Here is an 18,804-nt window from a genome sequence, read left to right as displayed (position 1 = left end):
ACTTGAACACAACATGCCCCCTTACTCACTCTTGAACTAATTCATTGCTTCTCACATCTCAAAAAATGCAAGAACATTCAGAGGCAAACATACCGTAACTACAGCATCAGCATACTCCACAAATGATGACGTGCTTCTAGAGGGAAAGGAACAAGATTCCCTATCATCCTCACTAGATGGGGTTATTTTTTTCAGACTTTGCTTTGTGGTCCCAATCTGTGGGTTTAGGATCTTTCCTCTCTTCCTTTGCATTTCTTCTGCAGATTCAGAACTACTTTTTCTGCAAATTAAAGATAAAAATCCCAGTGGTTTTCATCCACTCCACTCAAAACAAGTACAGTCAGAATTGTAATAGAATTGATCCATAAAAGCAATATGTAAACAGTATTACAGGAATCCAGTTCACAATACAGCAAACACACACCTCAGAGATGCTTGAAAATTCTTAAGGAAAAAAGAAAGTTATCCCAGGGACTTCTGTATTACTGATTATTCTGGCACACGAGGAGTTTACAGAGTGTAAGAGGAACACTTAACAACCTCCACTCTTGAGAACAAGAATATGCCACCTGTCTCTGAACTAGAACCTGTAACTACCAGATGTTCAGAACAGCTTCTGAGAGGAACAGAGATATAAACCTAAAGGAAGAATTCAGAAGAGCACACCTCATGCAATTAATGAGAAAAAAAAAAAAAACAGCAACATTATTTCCAGGGATTGGACTACATCAGACTCTCTTAGACTGTCTACACCAGAAAGAAGAATCCCTGTAGTAGGGCTTCAGCCTGTTGTTAGCATTGTACCTGTTGTTATATGCAGAAACAGAAGTCACAGTGACGAAGTATAGAGGAAGTACACACTGTATCAAAGCTACTTCTCATGTTGCTAAGTAAGAATTTACAGTTTAGGAAGTAAATCTGAAAGCAAGGATTGTTAATTTCAATTATTTGTTACCCAGCTGCGGTAGATATCTCAGATACAAATAACCAGTTTTGTTGGGAACATAAATGTAATGAAAGAGCAAATAACAGGATCAGGACAGACCTGTGGAGCACCACAGTCAAAAACAGTGTACAACAGTGTAAAAGTACAACAGAGAGAAGAAACTAAAAACATTTAAATACTATAGAAAGGTATATTAAAACAAGAAAACATAGTTCAAATAGTTGGATGGACAGATAAGAACAACATCCTCTGACTTGTCAGGGTAGAAGGTCCAATGGGGAAAAAGATTAAAATTAGTACTTGTAGAAACATAGTGAGTACTACATCCAAATCTTATTGACAGAAGGCCAAAAATCATAACAAATGGATGGGTGCATATATCAAGCATTAGACTGAGCTAAGAAAAACAATTATCCTAAGTCTGTATTAGAGCTTCATGGATATCTGTATCAAAAGAGTCAGTGTCTTATCAGATGTATCAGTAACATCTCCTGGTCAATCTGCCTATTTAATGTCCAAGACACTTCAAATTTCAAAAGCAGATAGTTTTTAATTTCTGAGGAAGACAGACCTATAATTCTTACAGGTTGCAAAGGAGAGTAGTGCTGCTCTTGTAATAGTAAGTGAAAAGAGGATATCAATAACTCTATATGGAAAAAAAATGGCTAACAGAAAAGGCTGACAAAAACATTCTATAGATACCTGAGTAATGGAGTTTCTGAAGATTCTGTTAGACTTTCAGTACATTCCAACTGTGCTGCTTCATGTTTATCTCCCAGTTTTCCTTGTTCACTTATTTCTGTTCTGCTGGAGATTAACCTACATGTCACCTCCTCCTCTTGACTGGATACTAAATTGTGAAATGATGCTTTCCCTGAATTCTCTGAAGTTTCACACTGGTTTCTCTCATCTACTGGTGAAATAGACTCAGACAGTAAGGCAGAAGTAAGTACATTTTTCTTTGCTGAAGCCCCTGGTTTTTGAAAAGGATTACCTGTAAAAGAATAGAGAGTAATTAAGAAACTAGTTGCTTTCATTGATAACACCACAGTCCAAAAGATGAGTGTAATGTTAAAGTGGCTTAAAAGATGAGGGCTAATGTTTTTTTTTTTTTCCATTTTTTTGTCATTTTGTTTCTTGAAACCACCACTAAGATTAAAGAGTTCGCAATCTACTTCTAAGGTCTGTAAAGTCTTACAGACATTATGTGGAAAAGCTGGAGAAGTTTAGTTTCACAGCTACACCTCCCGTCTTCACAGCATACAACAGAAGTAGTGAAGTTGTTTAAAATTCCGCAATCTCTCTTTCAAGTTTACTTCAGAACCAGGTATTCTCCAAATCCTTCAAAGGCTCAGCTGATTGAAAACTGTACTGTCAGGATTTACCTGATTAAGCAGCGTATGTATTTTTTAAAAGTAGCATAAAATAAAAAAATGAATTGTGTTATAGCATGGCAACATTAACACCTTTGGCTGTTAGCACTCTCTGGCAAGGGAAAATACTTGCTAAGCAGACAGTAACAGGTTTAGTCTAAAAATCTGAAATTCATGAGTAGAATGACTACAGCACTGCTCTTAGAACCATTAGAAACCATTATTAAATTAATAGCAAGCTATGTAATGCAACACATTTAATTTATAGCAGAAACCATGAAACTGAGGTATTAGGGCATTAAAGAAAAAGTTCCTTTCGAATTTTAAGATAAGGACCACTTAGGATAATGACAAGTATCAAACTGCAGTGTAGTATGCATTTAGATTAGTTACAGTTTGCTTTTACAAGTTTAAATTTACCTACCGGAAGGTCTTGTTTGACTATTTGTGGGTTTACTTGAATACCCCTGTATTGAAAAAAAAAAAAAAGTTATTTATCTCACTATTCAAGAAACAGTAAAAGTTCTCAGAGGCACATTGTGCATGTATACTTCTAAGAACAGGAATGATAAAGAACAGATCTTCAGTAGAGTATAATTCATCATTTAGCTTATTTCCTGAGTAGACTTTCAAGGTGTTCCCATGAAAAGATGACAAGGATGTCAAGATGAGTGGTCAATGAAGGAGGAGAAGTTTTATCCGTTCCTTCCTAGAAAAGCTCTCTGAATCATATGTGAAATTACGGCTCATTCCCTGACATAATCACACTACAAAGTCTGGTCACAGAAACTAATGGTAGTCATTCCAACAATTGGGTCATTTTCAAAAAGCACAACAGAAAGCCCAAACAGGCTGGCCAGTCTTTCTTTGCAGGTATTCTTTTAGACTTGTGCCCACTAGGACAAAAGTGTTATGAATATATTTAACAACTTCTTTCTGTAATAGACACCATCAGGAACCATTATGTTATCCAGTTAACCTACACTATTTGCCAGTAATCCAGTAGACAGTCAGTTTTCCCTCCTGTAATACTGCTGTCAGAAAGGCTGTGGTGAGTGAACCAAATAATAAGATGTATTACCAGCCTGCATACTAGAAAGCCTAATAAAAATATCCAAGAACAAATTCTCAAAAAACAAATCAGAATCAACAGTCTAAAAACTGTTTTACCATTCAAAGTATAAAGTACTCTATAGATGTCAATTTGCCTTTGACATTGTACAGATTAAGTCACTTTGTTCTCACTCCAAAGATAGTTAAAATGCTCTACTATTATGTTAAGTGTTAAGCACCTACACTGTGCATAAAGACACTGTTACCAAATTACCTTCTCACCTCACAAGGGCCTTTCATGTTACTCTTCATTACAGTAGATACGGTTTTCTTGACAAGAGGAAAATCATTCTCTGCAGGTTCAGCAGCTGACCTTTTTTGAGTTGTCTGCACCAAACTTAGAGCAGGCTCTACTGAAGCACTCTGTTGTTGTTTGGTTTCTGTACTGCTGTTTGAATATTCACCAAGTTCATGAGCTGCAGTTGTGGAAGATCCAATGCTGTTCATAGAAAGTCATGATTGTGACTTGTTAGGGTGTAACCCAGCTAGCAGATAAGCACTGCACAGCCATTTGCTCCCTCCTCCCCAATAGCATGGGCAAGAGAATCAGAAAAAAACCCAAAACTTGTGAGTTGCGATAGCGAGAATTTAAAAGAGAGTGAAAATAATAACAGTAATGATCAAAGGATGTACATGAAAAGTAATGCACAGTGCCCAATGAGACTCAGATACACTTCCAACCAACTTCCCCAGTTTTATTTCTCAATATATGGCATGGGACATCCATTCAGTCAGTTTGAGTCAACTGTCCCGGCTGTGTTTTTTCCAGGTCACTGTGCACCCCCAGACTGCTTGCTAGCCGGGAAGCACAAGAAGCAGAAAATGCCTTGTCCCTTTACACGCTGCTCTGCAACAACTAAAACATCAGTGATATCAACATTAATGACATGCTAAATCCAAAACCCAGCCCTACATCAGCCACTAGGAAGAAAAATTAACTCCATCCCAGCTAAAACCAGGACATGACTGTATAATAAGCCAAAATTCACCTTGTAGAACATTTCTGTGTGGCTATTATACATGGATCTTTGATAACACTCATTTCTACTTGAAGTCAGTATTGGCTTCAAGTGTACAATTTACCACAAAGAAACATTTTGCTGCACTATCTTAAGGCTTGTCAGAGAAAGGAATTTTTCTAGTTACAGTCAAAACTAATTACTTTAGAGGCTATTCTATTTGAACTGCATTTGATACTTCCATAACAGAGTAGAGTAACTGCCCTAAATAGTCCAAAAATACAGTATTATTTGTACACACAGCTGAATCTCGATTCTCATCCACTCCTTGTCCCTCTTGGTATGATTCCAAAAGGACTGTGACATCTCAGGAAGCAGCAGAGATTAGGGAAATAATGTAAAGCAGTAAGGGAACATTGACACAGAAGATGTACCCTACACTCTGCCTGTCAGAAATTCTGTTTATCACCAGTAGTTCCACAGGAGTTAGAATTCTTACGCTGTGTAGCCAAAATTCACTCTCAAAGTTCTATCCAATCAATAACAAGGCAAAGTCCTCTACACTGCTGGAGCATCACACCTGTTGTTTTTACCTGAGAACTTACATAAATGTAGGAGTACTTTAAAGAATTGCAACAAGTACTACACCTCAGAATTTTTTCCTTTTTTTCCCCTTCCCAAGCTGAACAGATTTAGTTCCAACTGTAATGTAATAATTCAATTATCTTGCATTGAAGAATTCTCCTAGTCCAGTATATACTTAAGCTCAAAAATATTTACCTCTCCACTTCAGCCGAGCTGGTTCCACTTGATTTCACTGGACTGATAAGTATCGGTGCTGGTAGTAATGGTTCTGAAGTTTGTTCCTGCAAAGCAGATGTACTGAACTCTTCTGAGTCGGCAAGGATTTCCACCAATGTTAAAATGAATGTCTGTTCTTCCTCTGGACATCTATGGTCATCATTCACTAATAATTTTCCAGGTAAATAAAGAAATAACAAAAGTCTATTATTAAGGTTTAAAATCATGTTGCTCTCTTACTCATGCCCTCCCCACATTGAGTAATGAGCATCTCCATGAAAGAAGGCACTGGGGATATCCATTGCAAAATATGCTTGCTTTCTTCTGAAACAAGATACTTATCACTCTCTGGAGCTCATTCATTGCAGTAGAATACTTATTACCCCTCAGAAGAAAGAATATTGAGAATGTCTAATAGGGATGAAGCTTTTAAGATAGGTGTACTAACAGTAAGGAACCTGTGTAACTGTGGTTGTCAGACAGCTCTCTGTCTCTAAACACTACTGTGAGGTATTAAAAGTTACTTCTTTTAGTGACAGAAGTCTGCTGTTGTTTTTTTGTGGGAAGACATAAAACACAGAAGACCTAAGTAGTACCATCATAAATGTAATAAATGAGAAATAAAATGTAGTCAGAAAGATGAGCATTATCACCTGCCAACTGCCATTAAAATGAACTTGAGGAGATAACATTTCTAAAGGTTTTTCAAAAATGTAAAGCAACAGCATTACTCTATTACTTAAGACAGCTCTAATTTTTAATGATGTAGAGCTGTTACTGCAACTTCAACTCATTTTGATTTTTTATCTCATTAAAGATGATTTAAAATGCTCCACGAGACTCAAAAACAGAGCAGCAGAGTGACAGATATCTGAAAATAAATACTAACTCTCCTTTTGCACATGCTTGGGAATTTGGCAGGAAGACTGCAGTCTGCATGAAGAAAGTATTTTGGGCTTCTAACACTGATTTTCCCATATCTTATCCAAGTATTAGTTCCAAACCTCGAAGCTCAGTTTTAGTTTGTTTTATCAACAAACAGCTATCACCTTTGCACCCTGCCTTACTTTTAAACAGCAGCTGAAGAGGAAAGTTCGTTTTCTTCCATTATCATTCCCTCTTCTCCTCTTCCTCTTGCTCTATCCTTGCACAGTCCAACCCACCTACTCACATTCATTGACACTGGCATTCATTTCAAAATTTCATGAGCCACTATAGCTCACTAAGCCACTGGAAAAATACAAAGGCTTTCTCCTTCTACTCCTTCAGTTTTTGACAGGTAAATGAGTCAGTCTCACAAAGAATCTAACAAATGCTAAACCCAGCGTAATAAGCAGGTGCTTGCTGCAGGGAGGAAAGAGCAAGAACTTCCCCTTCTACTGATATCTAAGCTTAAGGAGTCATCCATAACATTTCCAAGTCTAGTTTGCAGTAATGAAATTTCAATAAGAGGCAAGAGTTGGGAATGGCACTAAGCTAACAGTCCTTTTGTTTGTTCATTAAGTAGATTATTAATCATAACAACACTTTTTTTTTTTAATCTTTGCATCACTGATACACAAGTTTTTGCTAACTTAAAATATTAGTGCACGTTATACCTGAAGTCTCTGCTCCACTGCTTATATGTTGCTGTTCACAATCCTGAGCATGTGTTTCATTCTAGAAATAAAATATTTGAAATAAAACAATATGGTAAGCTTGACAAGTAACTCTACAAAACAAGAAAGAAACAAGGCATGTCAAACACTGAAGAGCCAGAAAACCTAAAATTGCGTTTTCTCAGCTTTTACTTCTAGGCAATCTAGGCTGAAGGATATCAGACCAACAAGAACAGTATGCAATTTATGTGCGGCTCACTGTCTGTCTGTATGATTTTCTTGAAATAAATTTATATTTCCCACTGCACAACTCTGTCACTGATGATTCACATAATAAATTGCTCTAAGACCATAAATTCCCCCAACCATTACAAAACAACTGAGTGCCAAAGAGAAGCACCAAGCTCTGCAACACACTTATTTTATGTCTTCTATAGTATGTGCCTTTGTTAAGAAAAAGAGTACTCCACTGTAAGCTGCCTCCTCCTACCATTTCTGCCACTGCATTATGAGCACAGTCTTTTTTGTGCTTTGTTCTAATATGACACATCTACAGGTTGCACTGAGGAAACAAGTTACTGGTCGTCAGCCATTCCACAGTAACTGCAAGTACACTGGTATCAAGCAATGCTGGAGGTTTGAAAGGAAGTGTGAATGAACCCCTCCTCAGGAAAAAATAAGGTACTTATTTATGCTAGAACAGCATAAACCACTGCAAAACTAAACACGTGAAACATATACATTACCATGGCCAAATAGGTATATGTAAAAGTTAGTTATGCATAGAAATGAGAAGGAGTACAGCAAAGGATAAAGTTTATTTGAGCAAAACTAAGTTTGTTTTAAGCAAGCAAATGAAGGTGACAATGAAAATCCATTGTCCCTGCAATATATAATTTTTGTTTAAATATATTTAACAAGAAGAGGCCAGGCTGAATGATACTGGAGTCACAGGTATTTCTTCCATCAAAACTCTTGAGAAATTCTTAACATTTTGCTAACAAGCATCATTTATTGCTGAAATCCTAAAAACTGAGGCTTGTTGGAATGATTAAATATGACTATACCTGTGCAAAAAGAAAAAAGAAAAAAAGAAAAAAAGGAGGTTTCATTCACCATCTGAAATACCAGGTGTGTAAAACAGAGTTTGAGAAACTGGACATTTCCAGACTGTAATTAAATTAAATTACTTACCTGAGCAAAGCTGGCTGTACACTGACTGTTCTTGACAGGAGAATGATTTTGAGCAGCTGATCTGTCCACAGAACTTTCATCCAGATAATCCTCTAGTCCAAGGAGAGATTTCTCACATTCTGCTGACAAGTTCCCAGAAGTTTCACAAGCATCTTTCATCTCTTTCTGTGTTCTGTAAGATACATATCCAGGTAGTTTGAAACCAATTAAGGGTACCCTCTGTATGGGCTAACCTCTATATAACATGATTCTAATTATACATTTAATGTAAAGCTTCCATATTTACCTGTTTAAAAATTACTAAAGAAAATGCATATCCTTTAAACAAATCTACATAAAGCATTTCAGTAAAAAACCTCCCTAACACCACTAACTTGAGACTTTATTAATAAGGTAACATTTAAGAAATAAGAACCTTAGAAATAGAAGTCTAAATTAAACTTCTATGCATTAACACATATGCAATATCCATAAGCATACAATTTCCATCATAAATGTGCTACACACACACACACCTCAGCTGCTTATTTTAGAAGACTCTAGGAATAAAGTCAGTATTAGCTGATGATTTCTTCCTACCTCCCTTTGTTGTCCATTTGCTTGACAAATTGCATACCAGTTGCAAAATTCTTAAGGACAGAAGTATCCCTTGAAGTTGGTCCAACTCTGACCTGTTCCACCTTCTGTGTTTCTGTAGTCCCTCTCAAGTCCATAGACTCTAAGATATATAAAGTTGTATTTTAAGATAGATAAGTTACATTATGTCATTTGTGCACAATCCTGTACATAATTTTTACATTTAAGGTTTTGTATTTAACATGTATATATGTAGAACTGCATAAACATACATATTAAAGTTTATTGTTATACACATCATATATTTTATATTTAAAAATGCTGGTATATATATAGGTTACATTAATGTCTCATATTTATATACATATATATACACATGTATATCATCTTGCCTTGGTATTTTGTGCTCTTTGCCAGTGCCATGGAGATAATTAAAAACTGAAAATGCGAACACCTTACACACCACTACTTTCTGTAACTGTGTTACGAAAAACAAAACTATCCTGTACATCTCCCCTTTCGGTTTTGATGGAAAACAAAGACAGTAATAACAGAAAGAAAGCACACTGTATTGTACTTCTGACATTGCCAGCCCAGTAATTGATTTTTACATTTCATTTAATTTTAAATCGAGGCTTTTGTTTATGTATAAAACTACAATAAGTGAATATCTCATGTTATAGTACTGAACATCTGTGAACAGGAATTGAAAAAAATCCTTATAAAAAGCCATGAGCCCACTAGAAAAAAATATTTTCAAAACAGGCTTACCACTTTGAATGCTGTCTAGCTGTTCCATAACTATATTTGTATTAAGAGGTTTTTGAATTACACTTTCATTAGACTTCAGTACTCCTGTGTTTGGATTTGACTTCTGGAGACTGCCTCTTCTCAGTCTCATACTATTCACCATAGGCAGAGAGTTATTGCTAAAGGTAAGAAGGAGAAATGCCATCAACACAGCTCTTGATTTCTTGAAAGCTAGCAGTAAGATAAAATTATCATTTTCAGCAAAGATGGTGTACAAAAAAGATGAGAGAGGTAAAACAGATGACAAAGAACAGATGAAATACAGCTGACAGAGGAGGCATTATGTGGCAGAAAAAAAAAAAACAAAGCATCAGCTACACTGGTAACTACTGGAACAACTAAGTTTATTGCATACTAGGATGTACTCTATCAAAATAACTGAAACACTTAAAAATGTGAGATGATCAGTGATCTAACACTGATCACATGTTATTAAGTTCTGGTTAAAAATATAATAAAGGAACTGTTGAACTTAAAGTAAAAGTTTCAATTACAGTTTTTCAGAAGAGTACAAGCTGATAATTTGTTCAAGCAGTCAACAATCTTCCAATAACAGAACATGATGATCCCTAGATTTTTTCTGAAAAACTGTCCCATCAAGCTATTTTAACTTTTAAGAATATTTGAGTAAAATTGAAAAACACAATGACAGAAGATCACTGCTCCTTGATATCCATTTGTTCTAAATGTAGAGCACAGTAGCAGTGACGCTTAAGTGATTTGCCTTGGCCCAATTAGCCATAAAATACTTTGGGAAAATGATCTTAGTTAGTAGCAATTTCATACCAAAAAAAGTTCTATCATTCTCCCCTCCCAAACATAAATTAACTTCTGGAGTTTCACATTCTCAAATCATGTACCAACACCTCAAAAATTACAAAGAAAAGGATGGGGGTTCCATATTACACAGAAAATTATCTAAGCTGAGGAATTTTCACAAAAGTCAGACTGCTTGCAATTCAAGAAAAGAATTCAGAGAGAGCCTTGCAAAAGTAAGCAGTGTCAGATAATTTGTCTCTATGAATCAACTGAAGTAGTAATTTCACCTGGCATCTGTTGCATTTTTCTCAAAATATTCTTCAACACCTGTTCCTGCACCAGTGCTTTGGTCTTCTACTTTAACGTTGCTTCCATCCTTGCAAGGGACATTGTCAGAAGTCGCTGAAGAAACCATATATTGATTAGGAGCTCTGTTTTGCTCTGAGTCACTGTGGCTCACAAGTCTTCTGGCCATCTTCAGTTCATCTTGTGCAGGTAACATGCATGTCCATTGTAGTTAGAATAGCAAACAAAGCAGAACAGAATTTGAAAAGTTAATTAATATTCATACAATGGAAGTGGATGATAAATTCTATATGAAAATCTACCAAAAACTAGACTAAAAGCATGGTAATTTAAGGTTACAGCTAGTCAGAAGGAAAGACCTATGTTTCAATTTAAAGGCCTGGAAAGACCACTTAGGTCCATTTAACCCCAGATCCTCTTTTTTGTCCAATCTGTGCAGCCAACATGTTCTTCCTTAATTAGCTCTCAGAAACACACAGTGATGCAACTGGTACTACCCATTAAGGTGCTTTGCTTTTTCCACCCCAGCTGCATTGCCAAGTCACCTAGCCCAAGTATGTGCTACAATTCAGTAGGACTAAACACATAAAGACTCTTGCCCTCCTGCCATGTAGAGAAGCTCTGCAGCTATTGCTCTGTTCCTCCTTACGTGGACCCAGAATGCACAGAAAGACTTCGTTTCATGAATCAGATCATACCTTCAGTGCTTGCTTTTAACTGGAACGTTGGATCACCCATTGCAAGTAAAGTCATGGCAGCTTCAGTGCTTCCATCACTAATTCCTACAAAGTTGTTCAAACACAAGTTAAAAATCACAAGTATACTTACAAAAAATTCATTTACCCACACATTCAAAAAGCATTTGATGTTATCATTCATACAGTGCAGAATGTATTTTTTAAATTGTTGCCATTCATGAATTAAGATACTCATGGACAGATGGCAATTCTCATCCACTAAATTCAGTATTCCCTGAATGATACTACCTGAAGGAACTGCAGTCTGGAAGACATATGGTGGAGGTTTATGTTGAGGAGTTGGTTCATGAGGAATTGTTTCCCATGGGAAAGACCATATACTAGACCAGTGGAAAAGCATAAGAAAGGTGTGGCAGAGGTCCAGTAGTATGGACTGACTGCACCTCCTGCTACCTCTGTTCCTGATTAGCAATGAATCAGGAATGAAGGTATCGAGTTGGGAAAGGCCAGGTGTGGTGGGGTAAAGGTATTTTAATCTTCCCTGCTTCTCATCACTTAATTCTACTTTTAGTTAGCAATAAAATAAACTTTCACCAAATCAAGTCTGTCTTGTAAAGTGATCTGTCTACATCTCAACCCATGAGGTTTTCCCATCTTATTTTTTCCTACTGTCCTATTAAGGAAGAGAACTGACAAAGCAGTTGGTTTTATTATCTCATGGTCAACCAAGCCACCACAAATGGAAAAGGAGCAAGTGTTTAAATGCAGATATCCATAACCTGTAGCACTGAACTATATCCCTGTTTAAACTTCTATTTCCTAACTAACTGGCCATATAAAACTAAACATTTCCATCCTCCAAAATTATTGTACTGAAATTAATCAAAGCAAGACAGTAGACTTTACCTTCCTCAACCAAGACAGTAACCTAGTTAATATCAAGTGCTACTTATAAAAACTGAGAATGTATTTAAATTCAAGAGAAAGCAATCCTGAAAAGCAATAGATCTGTAAGGGTTTGATACATATCTCCTATAGAAAGAGTATTTTCTTCTGGTCAGAGTCTAGTTAGAGACCATACAGGGGACAAAGCTATGATTCTGCCCGCTGTTATCACTTTATGACATATCAAGTAAGCTGTAAGTTGGGAGTTGGAATTAGATGATCTTAAGATTCTTTCCAACCAAGCCATTCTATGATTTACAGTTTGTAAAGTTTCCCCTTCTCCCAGTACAGATAACTACAGCATAGGACACAGAAAATGCAGTCTGACTCTAAGAAACAAAACTTTGCAATGCTTGGTCCACCTACTTGATAGAGAACAGTAGAATGTAAATAGCTTAAGCCTTTTCAAAAACATTAAAGAATCCAGTACCTCATGTGCATTTTTTTCTAAGATACATGAATTTTGAAATTTTTCTCCATGAGTAACCACAAATTGGTAGCATGTTAATGGGGAAGACACAAACAAGATAACTGCATATCTACCTTTGTCCGCTTCTGGGCTTTCATGCAGAGTTGCTTCCTTAAACAAAAAGAAAAAACACATCAGTTTTACATAAAAATCAGTCTGCAATTTTAATCTAATGCATACTGGTTAATTCTCTGCCTAAAGGTCACCCTGGCTTTAAAATATATTAGAAGTTGGCAGTATTTTACATTTTTCCGTATCTATACTATCACAAGCAGGCCTGGAAATCAGTCAGAGGCCACCGCTTTGTATCTGCTATAAAATAACAGAGAGAAAAGGTGAAGGAAAAAGGGAGGGTGAAGAAACAGTGGGAATTTGTCTCCCTCATCAAGTGGCTGCCCAAGGAGAAAAAGAGTATAATTATCAAGTTTGTGAGAGATGGTTTCCAAAGTACAAAGATGATGGCAGTGGTGAGTACAATGTCAAAGAAAAAAAAAAAAAAAAGATTCTTACAGCTAGTAAGGCATTTCTTTTTTCCTCCTCCTGTATGACTGGCTGGACAGATACATGAGAAAGACCTTCTGCATTAGTAGCCACCGGCACATCTGGGATATTCACAGAGATATCCAGCTGTAAAAATTAGTTTGAAAGCATTTCAGTTCATCAGCCCTGGCAGAAAATCTGTCAAATACCTTTTTTTTTTTCCAAATAAACTGCATGCTTAGCAGACACTGAACATTTCACGGGATCCCTCCATGAATCATAGAATATTAGAATAGAATCATAGACTGAGGTTGGAAAAGACCATAAAGATCTCTGAGACCAACCACAACCTAACTATACTACCCTAATCCTAACCACTCTCTGCTAAATCATGTCCCTGAGCACCATATCCAAACAGTTTTTAAACACATCCAGGGATGGTGACTCAACCACCTCCCTGGGGAGCCTATTCCAGGGCTTAGCTAACCTTCTGTAAAGAAGTATTTCCTGATATCCAACCTAAACTTACCCTGGCACAACTTGAGGCTATCATCTCTCACCAGTGAGAAGAGACCAACCCCTCTGTTGTAAGCACCTTTCAGATATTGAAAGAGAGCAATAAGGTCTCCCCTCAGTCTCCTTTTCCTCAGACTGAACATCCCCAGTTCCTTCAGTCTCTCCTTGTAAGGCACATTCTCCAAGCCTTGTTGCCCTTCTTTGGACCTGCTCCAGTACCTCAATGTCCTTCCTGTACTGAGGTGCCCAAAATTCAACAAGTACTCAAGGTGAGGCCTCACCTCAGTGTGAGTACAGGGGCAGGCAGATCAACACTCCCTCTCAATTTGGTGTTGTCTGCAATCTCCTGAGGGTGCACTCAATCCCCTCATCGAGATCATTAATAAAAATGTTAACTAGAAGCAGCCCCAGTAGTAAATCAAAAGGAGAGCAGGAGGCACTTTCCTCTCTAGTGTTTGTTTAATTGAGATGATAATAAGTCTTGCTGTAGTCTTAGAGTTCTGAGTCTAAATCTAGTTTAAAACCACAGTTAAATACTAGGCCTGTACTCTACGCTTAACTATAAAAGTGGTCTCCGGAAGAGCCAAAACACAGCTTTTGAAAAAGTAATTGCCAAAATGTAGGTACCATAGCCTTTTGATCTGTTCATGCCAAATATAGTAGGATATTCCTTGAAAAACCTTCAGCCTTCAGTAGAAGAGTTACATTGGAGCACAGAGAAGGAGTGGAGTCTACTGCTATGTCAAACTCTACAGCCTGAACTAAAGGGATATAGGGCTGGATCTTATAACAGATATACATTTAAACTTAACCTATTATTTACATTTTATGTAAAAAGAAGTATTATAACAGGAACCGCATGAACAGAAGACAAACCTCCACAGAAACCAGAAATTGTACTAGTGATCAGCCTGAGCCAGCTTTGGCATCAAGAATTCAACATAACACACCATTTCAACCGTCCTCAACAACCATCATAATAAATGGAACACCAGTCATGGACTAAATGAACTCAGTGGATATATGATGGACATTTTATGGGGGTTGCCACAGACCAAGGGAATGTTATCCATGTATATATCAAAGGACTAGAAGGGAGGTTGTGATTAAATAAGGATGCACTAGATAGTGTACAAGTGAATATCAAATACTATGAAATGAAGGGGGGTAAAGGTTGCACTGAGTATTGGTAGGATGAAGCTATAGGAGGAATGAGGCATTTGTGACAGTGTTTGTCTTCCCAAGTAACCCTTACGGTTGCATAACTTTACCCTGCTATTCAGGAAGCACTCTGCTGGTGGAAAGTAGTGACTAAATTCTTTATTTTGCTTTGCTTTCACTTCGCCTTAATATCAATTTTCTCTCTTTTATTCCTGGCCTTGCCAGAGAGGGGACTGAAGAAGCAGCTGCATGGGTGACCTGGTGTTGGTTGGGGTCAATCTACCACACCACTAAAATTCCTTGATGGTGTGGCAGTGGCAGAAACCACACACACAAACTTCTCTCTCATTCCCTAACATTCAAATGCAGAACTGAAATGCTCAATTTGCTCAATCCTAGGCCTCAAAACATGCAGTAAGCATGTCAGGCTGTGCCTAAATCCAGTCCCAAATAAATTAAAAGGGAGGTGAGCACCCTGCAGACCTACTGACAGTTCATAACACTACCTGGATCTCAGGCTGATGTAGTCTCACTTGAAACCAAGTACATGTATCAAGTAAACATCCTTGCTACTGTCAACACTATCCTTAATGAATTAAACTAAACTAGGATGAGAAGAAAACAAGTAATAGAAATTGCAATTAGAATAAAAGCTTCTGTTTGAACAAACAAAACAAAACATGTACACAGAACACAACTACATTATACCTCTTCCATCGTTTCCTCTATCTGAACAGGAATAGGTTTAGGAGATCTAAGACCTACAGGAACAAACACTGGTGCTTTGTTTACTTCCTCTAGAGCAAAATATTCATCTTCATCATCAGGCTCAAAGTCATCTGCTTCCTCCTCATCTTCTTGAGAAGCCCGGAGGGTCACCAGGCTGCTTGTTTTTGAACTTCTCTGCTCCTTCACAGGTTTCTTTCTGTAGGCAGTTCTCATGCTTTTGCCTCTAGTAACACTTGATTTCACTTCTTGTCTTTGATTCCCCATCTCACAGCAATCGACCTCACATTCAGAGGCAGAAGATGAACCAGTTCTTAGCTCCAATGCATGTTTTGGTAATGCTATCTGTTTTGATGACCTCCTGTACTGTCTTTAAGAACGCATAACAAGAGCACATAACATGAGTATGTTAAAAATAATAATCAAGTCTAACACAATCAAAAACATTAAAAAAGAGACATAACAGATCAAAACAAACTCAATGAACAGAAAAGGAGAAAAGGATCACTGTGATCAAGAATACAATGCTGTTACTTCCTGACATGCACTGGCAAAAATGCATTCAGATATTACTCCATCTGAAAACCAACTTTTCACATATGCAGAAAGTACTGATTTTAAGTATGCAGTAAGCAGTTTCAGAGTGCTAAAAAGCTGCATCATGAAATCCACAAGATACAGAAGTTTTTATTAGAAATAAAAGAAATTAACTTTCATTCTGAGGTAGGTGAAACTTGCAAACTTTTTAAATCATAGGAACTTCTCTAGTTTTCCTCTGCTAAAAGTAAAGTACAGAACCTAAACTATGAGATTTTAGTTAATCTTACTAATGCCTAGAAACCAGAACTATTAGTTGATAACTAATTATCTGATCATGTTTCTCAGAACACAATTCACCCTTAAAATAGCTTCCATAGTTAACTGATAGGAAAATGAAATCAAGTACAAACAGAGGGCACCTTCAGCACAGTTTGTTTAGATAAATCCCAAAATCCCTTTGTTCCCAGTATAGGTATTTTAAAGTCCTCCTTTTAAAATCTGGAACTTTTACTGAGACCATGGTGGACCCCAGGGTAGGCTGGTGAGAGTCCTGGCTGTTCATTTTATGAAGCTGCAAACAAAGTAAAGGGTATAGGGATATCTGCATGCATCTGGTATGGGTCAGGTGGAAGACAGAAATGCTAATATTCTGCATGTGTTCTCACACACACACTTCAGAACTATGGCTAATTATTAAGTCTAAAAACAGAACAATCAGTTGGCCATACAAACCAAAATTAGCTGTTTTACCTTGTCTGATCGTCTGATTTTTTTTGCTGAGGTGTAGAAAGCTGAGAATCTTCTTGTTCTACTTGACTCTCACTCTCTAATGGTATCTCTGGAGACTGGAAACTACTATTCTGCCTGATTCTTTTACAGGAAGGTTTCTCAACAGAGTCCGTAAAATCATGTTTTCTTGTAGACTCTGTGAAGGAAGCTGCTTCTTCTGTGTTACTGGAGTTTTCCTGAATAGAAGAGACAATTGCTATCATATTAAGTATCACATTTTAAAACTCATTTTAGTAATAAAAGAATTTGGAGAACAAATTTTGAAGTTCTTGAACACATTCAGTTGCTGTGATAGCACAATTCATTTTGTCCCTCTTTTTTCTTTTTATTCCAGATTTTTAAGAAGTGTCATTAGGTGGTATTAAATATGATGCCTGAAATACCCTCTGATGCTAAATAACACACCAACTCCACACAGAACTTATCTAGAGTAACACTTCAGCAAGTGGAAAGATAAATCATTTTTTGTTTTCTAACGCTGTTTCTTACGTTCATTTTAGAGTAAAATATGAAGGATGGAATTTTTTTTTGTCTGCCCTGGCAGCCAGCTAAAAAGAAGAAATGACCACAGTTTACAGAACAGAGTTTAAATGTTATTCAAACACACACAAAATCACGACACAAAACATAAGTAATATTGTACTTAGCAAGATTATATCGTAGAATCATAGAAAAGCTTAGGTTGGAAGGGACCTTAAAGACTGTCTAGTTCTAACTCCCCTGTCATGGGCAAGGTTGCCAACCACCAGATCAGGCTGCCCAGGATTCTTTGCAACCTGGCCTTGAATGCCTCCAGGGACAGGGCATCCACAAGTTCTCCAGGCAATCTGCTAAAAGAACATCAACATCCTCAGAGTAAAAACTATCCCTCCCAACATCTAACCTAAATCTCTCCTACTTTAGCTTCAAATCATTCCCCCTTGTGCTATCACTATCAGACTGTGTAAAAAGCCAATCTCCCTCCTGGTTATAAGCCCCCCTCAAGTACTGGAAGGACACAATGAGGTCTTCCTAGAGTCTTCTCCAGGGTGAAGAAGTTCAGCTCCTTAACTGTTCTTCATGGGAGAGGTGCTACAGCCCTCTGATCATCTTCATGATCCTCCTCTAAATGTACTCTAACAGCTCTATGTCCTTCTTGAGTTAGAAGCCCCGGGCAATACTCCAGATAGGGCCTCAGGAGGGCAGAGTAGAGGGAGACAACCACCTTCCTCACCCTGCTGGCCACCACTCTTTTGGTGCAGCCCAGAATACAGTTGGTCTTCTGGGCTGCAAGTGCTGCTGGATCATGTCAAGCTTTCCATCCTCATGACCTTCTCTCAGGGCTGCTCTCAAGTTCTTCTCCCAGTGTGCATGCGTATCTGTGATTGCCCTGACTCAAGTGCAATACCTTGCACTTGGCCTTGTTGAACCTCATTAGGTTCATGTTGGCCCACTTCTCAAACATGTCCTCGACCCTCTGGATTGCATCCCTTCCTCCTGTTGTATCAACTGCACCATTCAGTATCATCAGCAAACTTGCTGAGGGTGCACTCAATCTTACTATCCAGGTCATTGATAAAATTGCTGAAAAGCACTGGTGCCAACATGGAACCCTAAGGGAAACTACTGGAGACCAGCTTCCACCTGGATATGGAGCCATTGCCCACAACACTCCTGCTGCTACCATCCAACCAATTCCTTATCTACTGAATAAGTCCACCCTTCAAATCTCTATCTTTCCAATTTAGAGATAGGAAAGTAATATGGGACCATTACAAAGGCCTTCTTTTTTTTTTTTCTCTATAGGAACTGTAGGTTCAAGGAGAATCAAATTTTGCTCATATACATTATTTACTATCATAAAGTTTCTACACATATCTATTCATACAAAAAAATCTGCTTGAATAGGAATAGAACTGTCATTTGAGAAGAATGCAATTCTAATTAAAAATTAAAGAAGAAAATGGTCAGTAAGCGTATTTCCACCAACTATGGGTACTCAGCTAAAAAAAACTGAAAGATTTTAGTAATCCATCATAAAAACAAGGACCACCAGAAAAAAAACC

The 18,804-nt window shown here is 37.4% G+C and overlaps 1 protein-coding gene across 8 annotated transcripts in view; it reads right to left on the bottom strand.

Annotated features, from left to right (window-relative positions):
* BDP1 (BDP1 general transcription factor IIIB subunit) overlaps positions 1-18,804 on the bottom strand; it is a 62,137-nt gene that overhangs the window by 3,446 nt on the left and 39,887 nt on the right. For 6 of the 8 annotated variants that reach the window (XM_090131622.1, XM_090131623.1, XM_090131624.1 and 3 more), the window contains 15 exons: positions 16,721-16,935; positions 15,413-15,800; positions 13,058-13,174; positions 12,622-12,658; positions 11,134-11,217; positions 10,417-10,615; positions 9,332-9,489; positions 8,564-8,702; positions 7,985-8,156; positions 6,791-6,851; positions 5,172-5,358; positions 3,655-3,871; positions 2,744-2,786; positions 1,649-1,940; positions 94-280 (listed from right to left, as the gene is read on the bottom strand). In XM_090131622.1, coding sequence (XP_089987748.1) covers positions 94-280; positions 1,649-1,940; positions 2,744-2,786; positions 3,655-3,871; positions 5,172-5,358; positions 6,791-6,851; positions 7,985-8,156; positions 8,564-8,702; positions 9,332-9,489; positions 10,417-10,615; positions 11,134-11,217; positions 12,622-12,658; positions 13,058-13,174; positions 15,413-15,800; positions 16,721-16,935 — 2,496 coding nt within the window. Of the gene's footprint in view, positions 1-93; positions 281-1,648; positions 1,941-2,743; positions 2,787-3,646; positions 3,872-5,171; positions 5,359-6,790; positions 6,852-7,984; positions 8,157-8,563; positions 8,703-9,331; positions 9,490-10,416; positions 10,616-11,133; positions 11,218-12,621; positions 12,659-13,057; positions 13,175-15,412; positions 15,801-16,720; positions 16,936-18,804 lie in introns of those variants that run through there. The other 2 variants (XM_090131625.1, XM_090131627.1) reach the window with 2 other exon arrangements.

Source organism: Phasianus colchicus, chromosome Z (assembly GCF_987193195.1).
Source record: "Phasianus colchicus chromosome Z, bPhaCol1.hap1.1, whole genome shotgun sequence".
Classification (NCBI taxonomy): Eukaryota; Metazoa; Chordata; class Aves; order Galliformes; family Phasianidae; genus Phasianus; species Phasianus colchicus.
This window is presented reverse-complemented; position numbering and strand designations above follow the sequence as displayed.